The 23,045-nt window shown below is 48.9% G+C and overlaps 2 protein-coding genes across 2 annotated transcripts in view; both read right to left on the reverse strand.

Moving 5' to 3' along the window:
• The window catches only part of LOC144943107 (snake venom vascular endothelial growth factor toxin HF-like), a 328,067-nt gene that overhangs the window by 257,605 nt on the left and 47,417 nt on the right, over positions 1 to 23,045 (reverse strand). The gene's annotated exons all lie outside the window — the stretch shown is intronic.
• LOC144943105 (choline/ethanolamine transporter flvcr2a-like) lies at positions 2,792 to 22,068 on the reverse strand. Its single transcript, XM_078870280.1, has 11 exons — positions 20,687 to 22,068; positions 13,189 to 13,516; positions 10,062 to 10,203; positions 8,616 to 8,756; positions 8,205 to 8,272; positions 7,534 to 7,637; positions 6,502 to 6,612; positions 6,002 to 6,107; positions 5,309 to 5,420; positions 4,636 to 4,694; positions 2,792 to 3,754 (listed from the first exon to the last, which is right to left on the reverse strand). The coding sequence occupies exons 1-11, from the start codon at positions 20,980 to 20,982 to the stop codon at positions 3,671 to 3,673; spliced, it is 1,551 nt and encodes a 516-aa protein (XP_078726406.1). The 5' UTR covers positions 20,983 to 22,068; the 3' UTR covers positions 2,792 to 3,670.

The following is a 23,045-nucleotide window of genomic DNA, read 5'->3' on the forward strand; positions in this document are numbered from 1 at the left end:
AATACAAAGTTAAATCACGGTTTGTTATTACATACTCAAAGTGAACGAAGCTGGTTTTGTTCAGTCAATAAGAGGTATTTTAGTAAAAATATATTTCGTGAGGACACATCAGCATTATATAATTTAAAGTCAATACATGTATAATCCACTGCGTTCTTCCAAAACACCAGAAGCGTTGTGGATGGATTTTATCTTTGACTTGATGGCACGTCATTAGTAATCATTACACAAATATGTTTGCACAGCTGTACAGGAACCTAGAATCAACACAACGCAAGAACACATTCGTATAAATAATGTAGCTGCACCCAGTTAGAGTTTAGTGTATTAAAACTCGACTACAATGCCTGTGTTGCCGATTTGTGTTCAACGCCACTGTTTGAGACGAGGCTCTCAAGAAAGCCGTCACTGGTGTGGACCAATCAGTTTCAAAGACAACGCATCATCATCTACTATCAGAGCATGTCTTCTGTTTGCATGTTCAACACAAGTACATGTGGTTAATGCAGACATGATTCCTTGATAAAGGTTTCAGTTTGGTGTTTTAACATCTTAACACAACTGTTTTATTGCCATACAAGGTAACACCTATTCTTATATGTGGGTTAAATATTGTTACATTTCGTCATTTACCGCAAGTGCTCAACAAGAGGAAAATAGCGACGATTGCGATCCACGAAAGAAAATTGAATCTCATTCGACGCACGCATCTCCAAAGGACAAAAAAAACGAGCCATCCCCTATTCCTCTTGTGCATCAGATAAAGAGAGTATTACGCGCACAAGTTTTTACGCTGGAAAAAATAGATATCTCAGTGTGGCAAAGAAGTTGTCAATAACAGTGCATTGCAGTGACTGCACAATCTGTACAAAGTGTCAATATGAGCACCCAGTCATTACTTCAGTTGGAGACACGCTTGGAGTCGTAACTCATGTTTGTCATTACATTCTCGTCAACAATAAACGAGCAACACTATTTCCCCAAACCGATCTCACGCCTCAATACACCTCAGTAGTGATGTAAGCTTGTTGACGGTCCACCCGGTCAAACGGTATAAATTGGCACGCAACAAAACACACGCATCTGTAAACGGTTCGAAACACCATTCCGTGGGTTAAACACACACGTAAAGTCACAGCAAATACGATATCTAAATGTCTGCCAATCTATGACATTAATGTGGCAATCAGGAGTCGGTTGCCTTACAGACCGTGACAAATCGGTGCTTTCAATGCAAATGTATTGAAGGATGCGCAGAGCTGACAGAGAGATGAGAATGTGAGCGAGGCACTTGCAACGCTCGCTTCAGAAAGAGGGAGCAGTACTCTTGGTCGTAAACACATGTCATGCCCTGTCGAGACCACGCACGTTCATGGAACACAGATTACTCGTAAAGTTTCCAAGTGTTGCTCAGATCCTCCGTCTTTGTACCAAATGCCACGTGATTTTTCATTAGTGTCAAAAATTCAGAGCTCCGTTGACAAAAAAAACAACAACCCATAAGCGAATCTGACAGCACCATGAATTGTCTCCCTCTCATCACGACTCAACTGATCGTCCTGCGCTGAACCGAGCTGGCTGGCATCACGAGCGGGGCAACCGCCTGTGTGCGGGAGACAGGAGCCAGAGTAGAGGTTGGCGACCTGTGTCAAGTTGCATTGTGACCCCCTGGCACGAGTGGGGGTTCCCTCCAGGCACTCCAAGTCTCCTCCAACATGACGCAGAACATCCAAAGTGGGACCCTCATAACACGCGCCTTGGGAATCTGCGAGGCCGTTCTTCCTGTGTAAATAACTCCCGTGTTGCATTATAAAACATGCACGTGTGCGTGTTAAACCTATTCCGCACCGTACGTTAGCCAACCGTGCTAATCGGAGGTGCGAAACATGCTGCCATGGGATAGTTGCTGCCAAGATGTCCACGTGACATGTTGACATTCACAACGGCGACGTCTCGACAGAGTGCTACGCTGGAAGTCAACGCCGCGTGTGTGCTGTGCCATTGCCCAGTAGCGCTGTGTTTACGTGAGGGCATCGCTCGGCACCAGACCCTCCGTGAGCACAGCTGACCTGCTCCTGACTGAATTCTGTTTTACTTGAACTCACTGGTGGCGCTCGTCACAAGTTGAATCAAAGCAAAAACCCGAGGGCCTCAGGCAGCATCCACTATCAGCTCGAATTCATATCCTAATCAACATTAAAAACCTAAATCTTCACTTAAAGCTATCGTGACTGCAGGAATTCATATTCTTTGGGGCTTTCGGTAAAGTCACGTAGATAGGTTGAAAAAAAATAACAAAAACTACGACGTTTCGATCATGGTCGTCATCAGGAGGAAAAAAACGACGATCGCATGTGCTGCGATCGAAACGTCGTAGTTTTTTGTTATTTTCTTTCAACCTATCCACGTGACTTCACCGAAAGACCCAAAGAATATGAAAAGCCATCTAACATAAAAAGGGTTAATGTATCTCTCGCCTTGCTGTTGTCTGCGTCTCTTTCATCTTGCGCCTTCTTTGATGTCTACAACTCTGTTCCGTGTGCATCTTTCTATACTATAATCTCACGATATCTCTATCTACTCTCCACATCTCTTCTAACACCTCCACTCGGAGTTGATAAATAATCAGTGTTCTGCATCGGGCCCCCCAACCGACCAGCAGCAGCACCACCACTGCTTGTTCACCTCCACATCAAGTTGTTGAGGTACCACGCTCCCCGTCACCACTTTGGTGGGGCGGTGAGCCCAATCCCCAACCCCCGTCTCTCATCCCGGGAGCCGCAGAGTTCGGGACTGAGGTCCGTCGAGTTTCTGTAGCCCCCCTCCCTGCGTGGCGCTCTGTGCTCTGTACCGGGCTCTTATTGAAATGCAATAAAAACATCAAAAAGTAAAATCCTCGCTTAAGTCACGACTCTTCAACTTCACCTACATTCCTGCTTTGCCTTCCTTTATCATAATCTTTACTCAGGCCAGAGGAATCCTATGAGCTATGAAGCTCTTTTTCACAGATGACCAGTGGGACATTATGTTCACCTCGACTTGCGGAATGAACTCGAGTCCTTAAAAGAGACGGACTCTTGTGTTAAAATGAGCTCCACTCCGTCTCTTGTTATAAACAACAAAAGAGGGCATTTGTTCAGAACACAATCACAAGTGCATGCACAGCTACGGTTGTGCTTTTGCACAATCGGCAATGCATTGGGACGGGCACGCACACGCACACGGAACACACAAGACGTCTGCGCTCACGCGCGTGGACGCGGCGACTTGGCAATGGCGCAGGCCTGGAAATACGGCGGGGAAGTGCAACAGTGATGATGGCGAGCGACACACCACGTGTCACGGCTGTTTGTTCTGCGGACGCTGCCACGAGCGTACACAGCAGCAGCAGCAGCACGCTCATTGCGTCCCGTGGCTGAGTCTTTGTTGGGTTCAGGTTGGGTTTAGAGTATCTGGCTGCTATAAATTTCCACGCGATAAGCCACTCCTTTAGGCTATCGTACGTGGCCAGTTCGCTTCTGAAACAGAGCTGCAAAGTGTGCTCAAGTCGCGCCTTACCTGGTAAAATAAAATAACGTTTCGTCTGAGTATCTGTTCAGGTTGGGTTCAGGTTTGCTGACGGCAGCCGCTGGGATGTACGCCACGCTCGTGCGCAGGGGGTGACGGGCGGTCACGGGGAGCCATGGTCCACGGGCACATAGCCGGGCACCGGCCCGTCCAACGCCCGCTCGGGCCCATCGTCAAGGCTGCAGAGCTGTCAGGGACACGCAGCTCCATGGCTCGGTGCAACAAGCACGCCTCGGTGCAACAAGCACGCCTCGGTGAAGGTGCAGCGCTGCAATATGTTGCTCACACTGCTGCTGGTGCAATGGCCTCCTACCAGATGGAGGTCTCTAGACAGGAGGGCGGGGGGTGCCCACACTTCACCCCACTGATGGCAAACCGCTGTTCGACTAACTGTGGTGGACACGTTTATACTGCTGGGCATGGTGGGGGTGGGGGGGGATTTAAGAAGCTTGCGCCGCTGTTGCAAGTGCCGCGCCGGGAGATCCAATTGAGCCGGCCACCTCTGGATTGAAAGTCCAGCGGTCTCAAAATGACACCGCAGGTGCAATCTCGTCGATACATTACAAATGTAAACGGCGCATGCATACTACCCCTGAAGAATGTGTCGCCATTTCACGTATAACTTGACAACTCAAATGAGTTCATGGATGACCTCCGATACACCAAAATCAACAAAATCCCTTCTCCACAGCGCAAGCTTGTTCTTTGAGAGCCAGTAGCATGACCGTGTGGTGCAGGTGACACGTTGAATGAAGTTGAATGAGGCGATTGCTGTGTTGTGGTGGCTTGCTGCAGACACGAGTTGAAAGACAGATGAGCTGCAATAGTTTCCCATTTGTCCAACTAACATTGAGTTACTGAGACAGATTCGTTCCTTTGATTGCTCGCCAGATTAGCCACTTCACGCGCAAGACAGACAATACAAATTATACGGTTAAATCAAAATAAAGAATCGTTATTCATCCATCGAATTGTGGCTCTGAATTATTGTAACTCATCACATTTGGTGGTGGTGGTGGTGGTGGGTGGGGGATGATTAGGGGTGAGTCTTGGCGAGTGAGAACCCACCTGGGCCGTCCCTCTCTCGAGGTTCGCCTTCAGCCTGCGCAGGTCCGCCTTGATGAGGCCTGGGGAAGACAACCAAGCGGGTGATGACACGAGCACGAGAAACACCGCGACTCAGCACCTCGCGTGCGAACACGCAGCGCTGTGAAGCAGCAAAGCCGCAGTGATGTACACCGCCAGCCAATAAGTCTATCCTAACCTACCAATCGCAACCCAATCAACGAGCCGTCAAACAGCTGTCATTGCTGAACTGGTTCACGTGCTGTGACTGCGTCGTGACTGTGTCGACGAGGTCATCTACTCAAGGACCTGGATCAGGAAGCACTTTCACTCGAGATCGGAGCTCTTGTTAACAACCTGATGATGCTGTATTTTGTTTCTGCGTAATATTAAAGATACGAGTTTTTTTGTCGCGCCCAGCAGTGGTAAGGCGGTGATGTTCGTGTGTGTGTGTAGATGATGTACCTGTGTGTGTGTGTGTAGGGACGTAGTTGTGTGTGTGTGTAGATGACGTACCTGTGTATGTGTGTGTGTAGAGGACGTAGTTGTGTGTGTGTGTGTAGATGACATACCTGTGTGTGTGTGTAGATGATGTACCTGTGTGTGTGTGTAGATGATGTACCTGTGTGTGTGTGTGTAGATGATGTACCTGTGTGTGTGTGTGTAGAGGACGTACCTGTGAGCATAGTGCCCAGCAGGAGGCTGCAGCAAATGAAAATGTTGCCAACGAGCGGTGAGAAGTGTTTAGTGAGTTGTCCCTGCACCACCGTGAAGATCAAGCCAAACAGCTGTGAACAAAAAGCAAAATTATAGAACATTTTCATACACGTAATGAATGAATCATTTTTGATTGTTGTGAAAGCCCTCCACCACCCAACGCAACCCAACAAATTGGGATGTGGCATGAAGTGCCCCTGTCTTTGTTATGATATCTTGTTTGTTGTTTGTGCCTATTGTTTTGGTGCCATTTGTGATTATGTTATTTTATTATGTTTTATTTTTTATTATTTTATTACTTCCCTTCTACGTGACTTTACCGAAAGAACCAAGAAGATGAATCTCTGCAGTCACGAAAGCTTTAATTCGAAATGTAATTGGGATGGGGTTTGCTTTCACTTGTACACCACGTGACCATGAATATTGTTGGGCTACGTCATGTGCTGGCAGACTTCATGACAAATATCTGGCCAGTTCATTGCGTGGCCTAACCCCAAAGATCAACTACGAGTCTTAATGTTGGCTGTGCAAGCCGGCGCGTCAGGTTAACTCGAATGTCTCCTCCGAGTGCCACGGAGTGGTCCGTGTGGTCTCTGCTCCTTCGCGTGGGGTTCTGCAGACGTCGTGAAGCCTTTACGGACGAGGTCGGTACCTGAGCAGCTGCATTGAGAAGCCCAGACGATGTCCCCTCTGACTCCGGGTAGGTCAGCTCAGCCGCAAACTCAAAGCCCAGTGGGATGTAGCCCGTCATGAAAAACCTTAGAGAGGAGGACGCACGCACGGCCCGTTTGAATGACTGTGCCACATATTAATCCTGACGGCAAAATTCCGAGCTTCGTGCTGTCATACGCAGCGATTCTATCCACGTACACAAGAGTTCCTCACACACGTAACACCATCCAATCAGCGAATGGCAAAACATCCCAAGAAAAACCCTCCATGAAGTGAGACTTGAGACCAAAATTGAGCCTTTCATGGGTATTTACACAAGTAGTGCATTGCAATCACATTCGAATTTCAAGAGTACTTTCTCGAACGCCGCCGCTGTGTACATGGGACGTCGCCCTTACATCAGCCATGACTAACACGTGCAATAAAGCAGGCAATAAACGCGTGAACGATGGAAGAACTTGCAGTGACTGGGCAACTCACCCGAGCACCCCAGCGGTCACGAAGACCACCCAGAGGTGTCCGAGGTTCAGCGTGAACGTGAAGATGATCATCCCGGTGAAGGACAGGCAGTACACCGCAAACGTCGTCTGCCTGTGCAACGCATCACAAACAAGTTCAAGGGACCCCGTTTCATCCACATCTATGGATGTTGAACTTCTTTGGCACTGTACTGTAGTCCCCTGCCCAAGGACAAGGCTTCGGCTCAAACTCCACCTTGCCGTTCTTGTGCCTTAATTTCAACGCACGCACGCTGCCCCGCTTAAAGTCATCAAACGGCATTTTGCTAATTTACTCTCACCGCACATCGAACAGTCATCTTCACGACGCTACGCACAGTTCTCGCTTAAACCCACTATCATCTCACGTACAGTTTTGTAACTATTGTAAGGCGCTTTATACATCTATATCAGATAAGATCCCTATTTTTCTCTTTCCAAAAATCCTTCTTTCAGAAGCTTACTTAATTAAATTGTCAGCTCTGAGAATATTCCCCCCAATTAACATATTTTGCTATTCTAGAGTTACGACTTCTCTCCTCCTGAGCCTGCTCTAGAACTCCCTCTTTGCTCTTTCTCTCCATCAAACTGATGTTTTTTTGTATCCGCCACCATAACCAACATCGTTCCAATCTTTATTTTGTCTTCCTTTCCTGATCAGAGTCCAAGTGCACGTTGCATAGAACACTGTAATACACTCCACGCAGTGGACACAAGTTGTTGCTTGCTGGCTAATCGGGGTGGATGGCCGCAAGTGAGCACTGAACAATACTGATGCCTCCATCAGCAGCAGCAGCATCATCAACCTTTGTCAATCCACTGCTGGATAACGACCTTTCCGTGCCGTTGCCCTTCTAAGCGATCCTACGAAGCCACGATCCAACTACGGATGCCTCCATGAGTATGCATTTACCGTCAAGCAGACGCACACAATTGTAATGTTTAATTTGCATCCTATTCGCTCGCGAAGCTTCCTATCCCCGGCTCGCGGCGTTACGCGCACGGGGACACTCACTTGAACTTCTTGGTGCGATCAAGCCAAACGCCGCACAGCAGAGAGCCCAGCACCCCGGCCACAACGATGGTCAGCCCCACGCGACCGGCGTTCACCTCTTGGCCCTGAAACGCACGCCGCACAAGATAAAGACAAAGACGACCACGGCCCGGCATAGCCATCGGGGCCGCGGGGGCAAGTGCCGTTCCCATGAAGGCCGGCACGGCATACCAGGGAGTGGGTGGTGTGGTTAACACCACGCCTCGGCCGTCCTTTTCTTCCTCGCACCGATGTGTATACACTACACCAGGTACTCATTTGAGGCTGAGTCAACCTAGAGGAGGTTCGGGACCGGTTCAGATATTCGCGACTGACATTAGGCGGCTCGCTGGGTTCGTAGCGCAGCACGCTAGACACTCTGCTGCCACTCCCCTTGGCACACACGTGAGCTTGATCACATTCCAGAGATGAATTCTGCTAGCGGAATCATCCAATAAGGCCAACGCAGCTCATGGTGGGAGGTGTAATCAGCACCGCACTAGACCTACTTTCCTATAATGCCAGTGCCGGTGGTGACATTGCACCAGGTGAATTAGTACAGTCAGATGCAGTGTAATTTCAAGCTACTGCTGATATCCAAGTAGCGATGTTGACGGCCGCTGGCTTGGAGTTCTTGTGAAGCGGAGCAGCACCTGGTAGTGGTGGATGAACATCGGGTTGAGCAGCGTGGACACGGAGTAGAAGGAGCCAGTGTTAATGCCTGCAACATGAAACAACAGAGGCAATCACACTGCACGATAAGTATGATTAATAATGATGATGACGTAATAATGATGGTCATAATAACGATAAGGTCATCATAGATTGTATTGATGTCATTAATGATGGGGATAATTATCATAATGAAGATCATGATAACCCTGATGATCATCAAGATTATGTAAATTATCATCATAATGATCATGATAACAATGGGGTCACCATCAATTATATTGATGCAATTGAAAACGATGGGGATAATAATGATGATGATGATAACACTGATGATGATGATGACGACGATGATAACAAAGGCCTGACCATGACGTGTAAGAGGCTCTGACCATATGTGATGATGAGAAGCACAAAGGCTTTGTTGGTAAGCAGCCGTCGGATCGATTGCCAGTACGAGTAATCGCTCCGTCTGGTCTGCCTGCGCATGGCCTGCGCATGGCTCGGTGCCACGGGGGGCTCCTCCCTGAACACTGGGCACACACGCAGACGACACACGCAGGGATTTCGTGAGAAGCAGATGCAGACCCATCGATGAGTGACCCGTCCATTAAGAATGGCAGAGTGCACAAGCAGTTAAGCGTGACCAGAATCACAACCGTGTCTGCCCTTGATATCTGCAATGCTGATGACACACCATGCCAGGTGACCGTTTAAGGCTGGGCCAACCTGGGTGTAGCCCACGACAGTTTCAGGAAGCATTTGCCACTGATGATGCGCATGGCCAGCAATGACTCCAGGTCACCGGGACTCCTGCACAGGTGCACTAACCACTCACTTCACAACTACTTGCACACGCAAACATAAAAGCAAGACAAAGATCCCCCATGTAGCCTTAACAGACTGTTGAGGCAAGTGCTGCCAGCGAGTAGCACCTATGACGGCCGGCACGGCACGCTCTGGGGTGGGTGGCCAGCACCAAGCCCGACCGCCTTTGTCTCCCCAGTGGCGATGTTTACACATCGCACCGGGTACTCATTTGAGGCTGAGTCGACACGAAGAGAGGCCCAGGACAGGGTTCACATAATCGTCCCTGGTGTTGGCCGTGAAACGGGATCGATCTCGGGTCACCGGGTTCATCGCACAGAGTGCTAACCGCGACACGAACGCTTCCCACACACACACAGAGCACACGTGGTGTTGACGGAGTCGTGCTTCCCTCATGATTCCCGTGGCACCGGTCAAGTTCTGGGCCACTACCCAACAACAACACCAGTGGCAATTGGTATAAGAACACGGAGTGTGACTCAGCCGAAAATGTGGAACTTGTGAGGTGCAATCTGCATCGATGATGAAGACAAAGCAGGTTAGGCATCATGTAGTGTCCAGACCACCCCCCATTATGAACATAATGATCACGTATTTTTAGAGCACTGCTTCTATGCACTGCTGGATGAAGGTCTCCAAATGCCGTGTCAATCGTGGAAGTCGCTTGACCACACTTCACTACGATGGTCAGTAAGGGTTTGGTGAAGGCGCCATGCAGGAACGGTCCGGATGTCACCTTTGTGGCGAGGAAGAAAGCCCGAGACACAGCACGATGGAGAAAACCACTCACGGCAGCGGACAATGTGGGGACACGTCGACGGAAGAGACGGCAAAAATAACCGAGTTGGGAGACGCTGAGTAGATACTCGGCGCTGTGTCCTCCGGAGAAGTGGGCGACTCCACAAGAGAAGGGGGCACCAGAGAGCTTTGTGGCAACGGCAACGGCCACAACGCTCCGTTTCAAAGTATTATTCCCAAGAGCGTTTGCGTGCCCGGTGCCACCCCCGTACCGAGCAGCACGATGACGAAGAGCGCGGTGGCGATGGCCGCGGTGCCGAAGAACATGACGCGGATGTGGTAGCTCAACACCTCCTTGTCGTCCGAGGCGGGCACCAGCATGGGCGGCAGGAGGAACCCCACGGCCACGCCGAGCTGCCGAGACGACGTGGGAGGTGTTACTCGACGGCACGCTCACTCCCGCCGAGTCAACATCCATTGAGTCCGGCACCACTGGTTTTGTTTCTCATCATCATCGTCGTCGTCGTCATTGTCGTTGTCCTCAATTAATGAACACACAGGCCCAAAAGATATATTAACATACGGGCTGTTCTCCAAAGTATTCTCGGGTTGTAGCGCATGCTGTACAGTACGGTGGTTGTTGGCGATGGCTGTGAATACAGTTCTGGATGAAGGTCCCACGAAAACTACGTAAAAAAAACAATTAACGTATGGATGGATCGTAAGAATATTTATCCTGGAGAAATCCGATGAGCTATGAAGGGTGGAAGCGTTCCGGGCGGAAGCATAGGCATCGAATGTGATTCCTGCAAGAATTGCCCAACAATTCTATTCAACACTCTGCTTGCAAAAGCCAACACCGGCAAACACTTGGCTTCTCACTATTCCCATTTTAATGTCTGGCTGTGAGATCACATTGGCTGGAATTTGTATGCCACACTTGTAAGCATAATCCTCATGACAAACCATTAACAAAGGCCAATGCCAGTTTCTAATAATTCGTTATTCATTACATTTCTCGGTAAAATCACACCAGACAGACGTCGATTAATACAGAATTATCAGCACTACCGCCTACGCAGTGATTTGCGCCATTATCTAGAGAGCATGATACTTATCAACTCCCTTAATTAAAACAAAATCCAAACCATTCACTGGTCACGAGACCAATTTCTCGGGTGGGTGGAAGGGGGGGGTCTTGATTTGCAACGTTCTGCCAGATGTTTTTCTCTTGGCAGAATGGACGTGCATATGAGGGCATAACGCTCATCTCCACGCGAACAAGTAAACAATAGTTCTACTAACTCTGCGTACGTGGGGGGGGGGGGGCGGTAGTGCAGTGGTCAGCGCACTGCGCTACGAACTCGTCCACCCGAGTTCGATTCCCGCTCACGGCCAACACCAGTGACGATTATCCAAACTGATCCTGGGCCTCCCCTAGGTCGACTCAGCTTAAAATGAGCACCTGGTGCGATGTGGAAACATCGCCACTAGGGAGACAAAGGCGGCCGGGCGTGGTCTTAGCCACCCGCCCCCTCTTGTGCTGTGCTGGCCTTCATAGGTGCTCGCTAACAGCACTTGCGCCAACAGTCTGTAAGGGCTATATGGGGGATCTTTGTCTTTGTGTGCTCAGTGCGATACAGCTGATAATACCGATGTCACCAAGCACCACACATCGCTAACTGTAACTTGATTTTATAGAGCACCATCTGCACCTCCGATTAGCACGGTTGGCTACGTACGATGCACAAGAAGTGTAACATACACATGCGGGGCCTCATAGTGCTTAACGTAAAATAGCCCAACTCGTAGCGAACTCTTAACAAATAAAACCCTCAATGTTGTCGTCCAACGGCACACGTGGTGAACAGAGGTGATACCCCCCCCGCCCCATAGCTATTTTCGTGTGATCCGATCATGTTAAGTAAGTCGAACCGATAACCGGTGGAGTAATCGATTACTTAAATAAATCGGTAATAGCCCGGCTGGATTTGATTTTTTTATTTAAAGTTTTCGTGACTGCAGGGATTCATATTATCGTTTCTTTCGGTAAAGTCACGTAGAAGGGAAAATATAAAATAACTGTTTTTTTATATCATTTTATTATTTCCCTTCCACGTGACTTTACCCAAAGAACCAAGAATATGAAGCCCGGCTGGAGTTTATAGTTTTCTCCGCGAAAGGATATTTGATCGACGACAGAGTCACGTGGAGCCTGCAACATCAGCTCCTGTGCAGCGCGGCCACAGCAATAAGACCTTTAGGTTGTGAAAGAGAAAAAAGCCCAGCAGGCGCTGTCGTAAGTGTCATGTTGACCACAACGGAATTACAGGACTCTTGCAACTGGGGTCACTAAGCATGCAGACAATGTCCATAATGAATAACCCGAGGTCAACCTCCGGGTCAACGTGTTTTAGGTTAAAACAACAAGTTGCTGATAGGCAAGCGGGCAGAGGGATGGGCGGAAAGTTGACTGAAAACATTCATATCTGCTTCATCATGTGGCTCACTGCAAATGGCAAGCTAAGGGCTCGGCTAGGGTTAGCTTGCATGAGGCTCAGTGGGACAAACGTTGCCTTTGTGTGTTGTACGATGTGTGTGATGAATACGGATGTGTGTCCGTTGTATTTACAAAGCAGAGAGTGCTCTAACAGTGTACAAATTCACACATAAAATATCAATCTTCATATGCATATATGCAATAATATACATCAAGGAATTGTGCTGGCAGTAGTGCAGTGGTGTCTGGGTGTCTCACGGTATCCATAAGGGGCAACCCCCCATGGCGTAGCACTGAGCAACCACTTTGCAGAGCATGGATTCACATTCAGGATGCCACCCACAATTAACAAGACCCTCATGCACACAGCCTGGGACTAAACCCACCGGAATGCCCTCAATCTCGTTGGATCTTGGAAGGATTGAGCCTGCTTCGTGACTGGATGGGTGATCACCACACACACACAGCAGTTTCACGCATGTGGGGCGACGTGGTGGGTCTATAGAGGGCGCTAGAACATTATTCCATTCTATATTTCTGCCCTTCCACGTCTGTGTTCCCAGCCATCAACCATGCAGCCAGCACTGACCAGCGTGGCGAAAAATGGTCAAATAACTCGCACTGCTCGCAAGGTGTGCGCAGACCCTAATTCTGCGGTTGATTGCAAAAAGGACTGTATTCATGTGCACACATTGAACTTCTAAAGAATATAGACAAGGCGAGAACACCAAAACTCTAGATTCCGACATCTAAAGAAATCGGGGGCATTTTCGGGTGATTTTGGTGAAAGCCGGTAATCACACCGTGTGAGGGCACAAGCGCATAGGTGGTGACCCGACGTGCCAATATCAACAAAAAACACATGGTGGATTGGCAACGTCTCCCAGCTGAGAACTCGCCTGGTTGCCGAAGACTCCAATGGAGCAGGCGGTGGAGACCTCCCCGGAGCCGAACCAGACGGAGGCGATGCGAGACGGGAGGCCCAGGATGAAGACCTGGGCGATGGCGCACGTGAGCTGGCCGAACACGGTGACGCCGAACAGATGGGGCTTCACGCTGGCCGTCTTCACCCACGCGCCCACGCAGTTGAGGAACGAGCCGAGCAGCGCCACGAGGCGCAGGCCGCGGGTGTCAAGCAGCCACGCGGACGGGAAGATGAGCGGGATGTAGCACAGCATGTAGACCATGGACAGCCAGTCGACGTCCGTGGTGCTCACGTCGTAGTAGCTGCCGGGACGACGTTGCAACGACAGGGACGTCAATCAACGACATCAACATTATCATAAACTAAACTAAAAACGTAACTATTTTTATTTTACCAGGAAAGGCCCACTGGGCTATGTAGCTCTTTTTCAGAAGCGACCTGGCCACAGATAACAACTCAACGTAGTGGCTTATTGCGTGAAAATATAGAGCAGACAGATACTCTTAAACGCACGTTGATTTTAAATGTGGAGGGAAAAACCGGAGGACCCGGAGAAAAATCCACGCGACCACGGGGAGAGAGACACGCAAACTCCAGATATACAGGTGTCAGGGTCGGGATCGAACCCACAACTTACGTGTACCAGACGTTGTGGTTAACATCTCGCTCCCGTGGTGCCCGTCATCAGCCCCGTAGCGTCGGAGGGGGTACAGGAGGCTGACAACCCTTCCCTGCTAATAGCTCAGCCCTCGCGTTTCAAGTCTTCCAATTAACCTGAGTAACCTGGTTAATGCTTTGGCCAACATTGCTCATGTTGAGACTTTGATCTTTAGATGACAGTCGAATACCAATCAAGCACATCAAAGGGGCCACAGAAATTAGCATGTGAGCCGCTCGTTCAATAACCCATTGCCAGTTGAATTACGCAAAAGTGTGTGCCCATTCGGTGCCAAACATTCACGGGGTGCCACACAGTAAGCAGGATGCACGTCTGTTGTGCCTTGTCAGCCTGATGCTGACTTTGAGGCAATGCATTTTTTGTTGCATGAAATATGAATCCCTCGGTATGAGCTGGAGACTACAGTGAGTGGAAGCGCACTTAGTAGAAACTCCCAGGCTCTCCAGTTACATAACACATAACAAATCAACTTCCAGCCTTCTATTATAAAATAAAACTTTCAAGGGTTTATTTATGTATTGGACACACGGGGTGGGATAGCAGTTGCCTTCCAGGAAACCTGATAAAACTTTCAAACTGCTTCACATTGTGACACGCTGGAGACCAAACGGCAGGCTGACATCAATGGGAAAGTCACGTGCCACGCTGTTAATGTCCCATCCTGTGTTGTGATGTCAGCGCGGCGCGGTCAGATTCAAGTCTTTACCCTTGGCTAGTTGCACTGGTTAGATCAACAGGGGGTCACTGCGTGAATGTTGAGACAAATCAGGTGGCTGACCCGAGACACACATGCCTACGTGCGGTGTGAAAACAGTTCAACGTATATCAGAATCTGTATTTATACTGGAGGAATCCGATGAGCATAAAAGCTCTTTTTTTACATGCATCCAATAGTTTTCACAGATACATACATTGCACCTACAAATCGCACCACTCCAAGGAGTCAAACATATGCAACAAATTGTGGTTAGCCCAAATAGAATGTCGCCTATAGTGCGGGATAATTAATTATTATAAACTACTGTAAAATAATACGATTGTAGGACCCATTGTGAATGCACTGCTGTCCAATGTTGCAGGATACATAATCTGTGACAGGATGTTGATGCAGCATTGTGGCATCCCAGCATGCTGCTATTATATATTTCCAGGGCAGCATTTAAATATAGAATCAAGGCAGCAGCACTGCTGTACAGTACTTCAGTACTGTATGTACGGTATGTTTTTTTGTGTGTGCAGAGTATGGAATGGACGAGACGTTCCGACACCCCTGTCTTATAAAGCTATTATGGACCCATGGAGGCGAACCAATCTTGCACGTATAACGTATACACCACGGTGTTAATTGCACTACGGTTTGAGGAGGAGGCTGCCAGTAATGTGAGCCATTGTTACACGAGGACACAATGTGTTGTCATGTTATCATCGGTCATGGTATAAACAAAAACAACATTCTCAATTGCTTAGCTCTCAAATTATTGTAAAAAATAAATATAGATATTAAATAATCCACTTGCCAGAGGAACTGTAAAGGGTGGTCCAGATGTATCGTGACTCCATTTAATTCTGGACAAATTAATATTTTTTTACGTAATATTTATTTAATACAGAAATGAATAAGCAAAGGAACACATGTCAGGAGTCGATTAATTGGGGGTCACCTGACATCTGGACCACCCTGAACATACATGCTACTGTGAACGTTCTCATTTGCAAAGTAGAAAAATCACTCGGCTGGAATGAAAGAGGGAGCTGCGATGATTCACAACGATGACGACGACGACGAGTCATTCCTCACCGCCGCTGGGATAAAGAGGTGCAGCAGCGGCAAGGTTGATGCACGAATGAGGCATTACAACATCGATGGCCATTGTGCATGACTTAGGCTGGACAGAGAGAGACAGCGTGGCTCTAACGATGAGTATTGGCAGGTGACAATCGGCCGGGGTAATTGAGGTGCGTGGAATTCACAGACAGGATTGGATGGGGCGCATCGCGAGAGGCAGCAGCTTGCTAGAGGGGATGCTGAGGGCGGATGGAGGGAAAGTAGTCGATTGGGGAACAGGCCATAACTGTCTAGATAGCAAGAGAGATATAAATAAATGTACAGCCGTTTGTCAATCCACCCATGGATGACGGCCACTCCATCTCGGTCATGAGGGTTGTCTGGATATACTTTTACCACGCTGGTGAGGGCCGGGTGGTGAAGGGAGGGCCGCTTCAGATGCCACGAGCCACTGATGTTAACCTCGGCAGGGAATTGAACTGGGGTCGTTGGCTTCACAGAACCGTGCGAAAGCCACTTCGTTACCGTTCCACAGATGCAGGAGTGCAAACACGGGCAGGATTAAAGTTGGAAGGGGAGATCACCATAAGGAAGTGGCAGAATTATAGACAACGCACTTAAAAGTGGAAATAGCCCAGAGGCTGAACAGCAAATGAAACCGGAGCCAGCCAACAGGCTAAGCAGAGGGAGGCCATCACTGCAAATCTTGAAAACAGTACTGTGTGGTGCTGATGGTCGCCACCTGCGTGTGAATCACCCCTGGTAACAAACTAAAGTGCAGTACAGCAAGTAGAATGGGGTTTACACCTGGCAGGGTCTGACCCGGACACTTCAGGAATTGTCACGTGTTCGGGTGACAAGCAACTGTGTGTGTACCACGATCTGGTACGGGTATTGAGTTGAACTTCATTGCAGTATCGTAGACAGTGCTGCTCCTGATCCTCACGCGGCTCTTCCAGGACTGCTTCGCGACGTTGTTTATTAAGGATCATCGTCTAGTATGCACGTGGCATTGCGGCTCTTGAAATATTGAGAGGGGTTTTTTTTTACCAAATTCGAAAATATGTCTCTTCTTGTTATTTTGGTTGCCGATCCCTGCCCTAGGCTGACTAAATATGTCTGGGTTTGTTCTGTGGTTAAAGGTGGCGACTCTAATCAGTAGCGTTCTACATGAACTCTGTGTCGACTTGGCATGCGTGCCACAGGCACAACGCCTTTGTACCTACTCTTTCCAAGCACAAGTGACGTCTGTCAATTAGTGAATCAATGACTCGTATTTAGCCCATTGAGAGGAACGTGTATTTGGCACGGGGTAGCGGTAGCCGGCTGGCTGCATTAGCATGCAGAGACACAAGCCGTAGAACAGTGATCTTCACTGATTTTCAGAGGGGGGGCACTTTCGCCGATAAGACATCGCCAGCGTGAGGGCCGCCACAACATTTGAAACTATTGGGGGGGTTTGACAGCAGCACGATGATGATGATGATGGGGGTGTTTTCACTCTTTCTGTATTGTCGGGGGCCGCACTAAAGGAATGAAGAACACTGCCATAGAATTCCCCTGGTTCTTGAAAGGGTGAGTTCCTGCCATGGCACAAGGGGCAGCACACTGGACTTGCAAAGCAGCAGTGGTAGCCGGTTCGTTCTGCTGGCGTGGCATGTTCATTTCTTAGACCTAGGCCTCGGCAAGGTAAGGTAATTTACCCTTTTTACCGGGTAAAAGGGTAAAGGTAAAGGTGTCGACATGCCAAGGGGTAAGGTACATGGTAGGGGTAAAGGTAGCTCGGAAGAATTATCCGGTAGGGTAAAGGTAGCGCTAAGTATTACCCGGTAAATACGGTGCCTTGTTTACCGCTAGAAGCTCCGTGGCGCAGTCCGTGGCCTCCATTTAACAAGTAATATTATAAAAAAAACTTTTTTTAAAACACTCTTTTATGAAATGTACTAGTAATGGCAGAACTCCACGACTCCAGGAAGTGGCCCCGAGGCTTGCCACAACGTAAGGGGCCGTGGCCAATTACAGCCAACGGCAGTTGACCGTGGACAATTAGACCCAAGCCGAAACATAACGTGTAAAAAAGAATGTTAAAAAATATGTTGAATTTTTTTATGATAGCATATAGTGTTGTTATCAGGAAGACATAAGTATACGAAGTTTGCAGTCGATACCATATTGGGAAGTGGGTTAAAATTGAGTTACAAGATTTGAGGATACAATGACAACAACAACAGTGAGTTTAAAGAAAGCGTGTAAAATTGGAATCATCGAGAGTATTCTATATGAATAAAGCGCTCTACCTAACATTTACCGTTATAAAACCTTGTTGATGTGTAGTTCCCTAGTAATTACCCTGTAATCGGTAATTTGTATGGGGTAAGGGTAAAAGGTAGGGTAAAGGTAGGCTCATTGCTTTTTACCTTTTACCTTACCTGCTAAAGGGTAAAAGGTAGGGTAAAGTGATTGTATTGTGGTAAAGTAAAAGGTAAGGTAAAGGTAGGCTCGTTGTTTTTACATTTTAACTTTTACCTTACCTTGCCGAGGCCTAATTCGACCACCCCAGCACCTTGGCCACCCAATAATATAAATGGATCGGAAAGTCGGCATGGAAGAGTAGGCCAAATACCCTCTAGACGGGATGTCGAGAGCTCCGTATAATGGAGGCTCTTCCGCCAACAGTAGTGTGTGCAAGCAGTTGCAGGGCCGTACCTTTATCTTTTTAAATCCTTTATATTAAGTTAACTTGCTTGCTTGCGCGCGCGCTTACGACCGTGCACATCTTTCGGTCGTTTTTTAACCCACTTCCCGTGATCCAATCGAGCTGACATTTTGCACACAGACTCGTTGTGCGTGACAATTTATTTTCGTGAAATTTTTTTTCCAAAATTTTCCACTTTTTAGGAAAAAAAAAAATTCATATTTAATTTAAAATACCAATGTGATAAAAATGAAACTCTTACTCAAGAAAAACAAATGAATACTAAAATAAAACCGATGCCACGCATATAAAGGATTTATAGTGAAAAACTTTGTTTTTACGGGTTAATTTTTAAAAGCCTACAGCTCAGGATAAGTTGAGCGGGAAAACTGTTAGAAGTTGATTCATATTTTCAACTGGAATGAAATACGAGCTATATGTTACCAGCACCAGTGGGTGACTTCATCGCAACTTAAATTGTGTTGATGAATTGAGAGAACATGAGCACTCATCTTGGTTTGTACAAGTGACATTATATACACACTCAGACCTCGCTTAGGGCTCAAGATGCGTTCCTGGAGAGGTGAGCGCTAATCGAATCGGCGCTAAGAGGGGTCGTCATACCGTTGTACTCATGGGGATGCATTCCCTACCGCGTTATTTCTTACGTATGAGCAATATAAGAACGTTTAATTGGGGTATCGGTAATATAACTACCAATAATACAGGTGGTAAACATTAGCCTACATACACAGTACGTCGGCTGATGTTTATCATCTGAATGTTGGCGAGTCGTGCTACGAAGCCGGCACGGCACACGAGGAGGTGGGTGGCCAGCACCACGCCCGGCCGCCTTTGTCTCCCCAGTGCCAATGTTTACACACCGCACCAGGTACTCACTTGAGGCTGAGTTGACCTAGGGGAGACCCAGGACCAGTTCAGATAATCGTCTCTGGGGTGTTGGTAGTGGTCGTGAGCGGTACAGTAATCAAATTCGGGTCACCGGGTTCATTGTGCAGCGCGCGCCAACCGCTGCACCACCGCTCTCTACTGGCGCTCACGCAGACACACATCGTGTGTGTCTGTGTGTGTGTCTGCGTGTGCACACATCGTCTGTGTGTGTGCACACATCGTGTGTGTGTCTGCGTGTGTGTGTCTGTGTGTGCACACATCGTGTCTGTGTGTGTGTCTGTGTGTGCACACATCGTGTGTGTGAGCACATTGTGTGTGTCTGTGAGTACACACATCGCGTGTGTGTCTGTGTGTGCACACATCGTGTCTGTGTGTGCACACATCGTGTGTGTGTCTGTGTGTGCACACATCGTGTGTGAGCACATTGTGTGTGTCTGTGAGTACACACATCGCGTGTGTGTCTGTGTGTGCACACATCGTGTCTGTGTGTGCACACATCGTGTGTGTGTCTGTGTGTGCACACATCGTGTCTGTGTGTGTCTGTGTGTGCACACATCGTGTGTGTCTGTGTGTGTGCACACATCGTGTGTGTCTGTGTGTGCACACATGGTGTCTGTGTGTGCACACATCGTGTGTGTGTCTGTGAGTACACATCGTGTGTGTGTGTCTGTGTGATTACACATCGTGTCTGTGTGTGCACACATCGTGTGTGTGTGAGCACACATCGTGTGGAATTGTAGGAACTAACCGACTTACTATTCACCATTCATAGGCAGTGCGTTAACGCTTAAATTAAATGCTCTTGATCACGATGGCCAGAACGACCCAACCCACACCACGTGGTGGTGGTGGTGGTGGCATCTACCAACGCACACCACGTGGTCGTGATGGTGGCATCTACCAACGCACACCACGTGGTGGTGGTGGTGGTGGCATCTACCAACGCACACCACGTGGTCGTGATGGTGGCATCTACCAACGCACACCACGTGGTCGTGATGGTGGCATCTACCAACGCACACCACGTGGTGTGCGTTGTGGTGGCATGTACCAATCCACACCACGTGGTGGTGATGGTGGTGGCATCTACCAACCCACACCACGTGGTGGTAGTGGCATCTACCAACGCACACCACGTGGTGGTGGTGGCGGCATCTACCAACGCACACCACGTGGTGTGCGTTGTGGTGGCATTTACCAACCCACACCACGTGGTGGTGGTGGCATCTACCAACCCACACCACGTGGTGTGCGTTGTGGCATCTACCGCAGGCGGACACGTACGAGACACCCGACCTGTAGGGTCGAGTTCTCCCCGCATCGTCACAACTCCGATCCCCCACGACGTGGACCAGCGCGGTGAAGTATGGCCACAGCCCTCCCGCCCGCCCGCCGCTCACCCGGCGAAGATGTTGTTGATGATGCCGTACTGGATCCACTGGAAGGCGCTGGTGAGCGAGTAGGCGCTGAACACGAAGACGATGACCCAGCGACGGCGGAACAGGCGCGTCTCCACGACACCCGCCGACTCGTCGGGGCTGGGCGAGGGGTGACAGCGATCCGAGTCCCCGGCGGCACCACCATCAACACCACCATCACCATCAACACCATAACCACCACCATCATAAGCAGCAGCAGCAGCAGTGGTAGCCGCGGCTCCTTCGACACCATCGCTGGATGGCGCCTTTTGTTTCATTCTCCCGACTATGCTGCCGCCGCCGCAAGGCTGACTGTGTGTGTGTGTCTGTGATGTCTGTGTGTGTGTGTGATGTTGACTGTGTGTGTGTGTCTGTGATGTCTGTGTGTGTGTGATGTTGACTGTGTGTGTGTTTCTGTGATGTCTGTGTGTGTGTGGTGTTGACTGTGTGTGTGTGTCTGTGATGTCTGTGTGTGTGTGATGTTGACTGTGTGTGTGTGTCTGTGATGTCTGTGTGTGTGTGATGTTGACTGTGTGTGTGTGTCTGTGATGTTTGTGTGTGTGATGTTGACTGTGTGTGTCTGTGATGTCTGTGTGTGTGTGGTGATGGCTCACTGTGTGTGAGTGATGTTGGCTGACTGTGTGTGTCTGTGTGTGTGTGATGTTGGCTGTGTGTGTCTGTGTGTGATGTTGGCTGAATGACTGTGTGTGTGATGTTGGCTGTCTGTGTGGTGTTGGCTGACTCTGTGTGTGTCTGTGTGTGATGTTGGCTGTCTGTGTGTGTGTGATGTTGATGGTGGTGGGGGTGATGGCTGTCACACACAGCAGCTGTGTCCTGCCAAGCGGCCTCGCTATTTCACTTTCACCCTGTTGCTTATTTTAAGGAATTGCACTCCACGCTGGCAGCGGCACGCTTACAAATGTAAATTACAATTAAAAGGTCGTCGTATTATAATTATCGCTTACGGCACTGTCGGATTAAATACCGCGTGGACTTCCGTTATTGACTGGAGGCGTCTGTTGATTCACGTGGCAGCTGCAATAGTCGCAAACCTCCGAGTCACTCGTCAATAATAAATGATGTTGGCACTTTTGAGAGAGCTCTCACTCCGAGTGAGGGACGTCCTCTTCTCGTTCGTTCGTTCACGCGATGATGGTGTGGAGAGTGATGGGAGCGGTTTTCGCAATTGCCCGTGTCAACATCCACACACACACACGGCCGCTTTATCTGAGCCCACAAGCTTTGCTCGAGTAATAATCTCTAAATCATTATTGTTACCAGCAGCAGAAAACGCGTAGCGTGCAGTTGTCCATAGTCCGAACCACGTGTTCCGCCCGCCGATACAGACCACCACCACCACCACCCCAATATAGCGATAATGAAACACGATGTACACTCTTCGATAACTTTATACTGTTTATAAACGGTTCATGAAACCCTTGGCCTACGTATGACAGGATCGATCCGCAGACGACGTCTGAATGTAGAACACTAACTCCTAACAGACTTGCTCTGTGGTTTAAAATAATTACATCATTACCATTGTGTTTAAACAGGGGCACAGAGGCGTGCATTCAGGCACACATCCCCGCGTGATTCTATACAAGAGAAGCCGTGGCCAGGCAGCTGACACTGTGCCAGATGACCAAATACCACACGATGCAGCCCTACCCCCGAGGCACACACACCCACAGCCACCAACCACGAGCTCTTATCATCACCGCAATCCGTCAACCCCTGCCCGGCCAGCGCGCACGTGTCCCGCGTGCGCGTCACTCTCCACGTGGTTCGCAGTTCGTCGTCTGACTGACTTGCGATGATCCGTTGGGTGGGTCCGGGGCGTTCTTGGCACATCCTGATCGTGAGGATATGCTGCTTCCCGTTGCACATTGTGTGTGTTTATTATATACACTTCTGTAACCGTCATCATACAGTGTATGAAGAAGTTCTTTATTGCATTGCCCCAGGGGAAGACTTTTATTTTACTTCCAAACTTGTTTTGTTGGAAGATTGTGCTGAATGTATCTTGAACTTCTTTCGCGCCGTACGTAGCCAACCGTGCAAATCTGAGGTGCGAGAGAAGGACAATACACGCAACACAAGCAGTTCTATACAAATTAGTTTTCAATCTGCATGATTTAAATGTGCACAGCTCCAGTGGCTTCCTAACATCGCAACGAAGAGCGTTCCAGAAGCAGTGGCCGTCTGTGATGGTTCGCCAAAAGCCGCTGCGAGGATGACGGAGGTCGCGTGATGGTTCACGCTCCTTGGCGAGACGAGCGAGGGCACTGTGTTCGTTTTGGTGACAGGTGGAAAATGAAGTGGTGAATGAAAACACGTG

This window comes from Lampetra fluviatilis, chromosome 30 (assembly GCF_964198595.1).
Source record: "Lampetra fluviatilis chromosome 30, kcLamFluv1.1, whole genome shotgun sequence".
NCBI classification, from domain to species: domain Eukaryota; kingdom Metazoa; phylum Chordata; class Hyperoartia; order Petromyzontiformes; family Petromyzontidae; genus Lampetra; species Lampetra fluviatilis.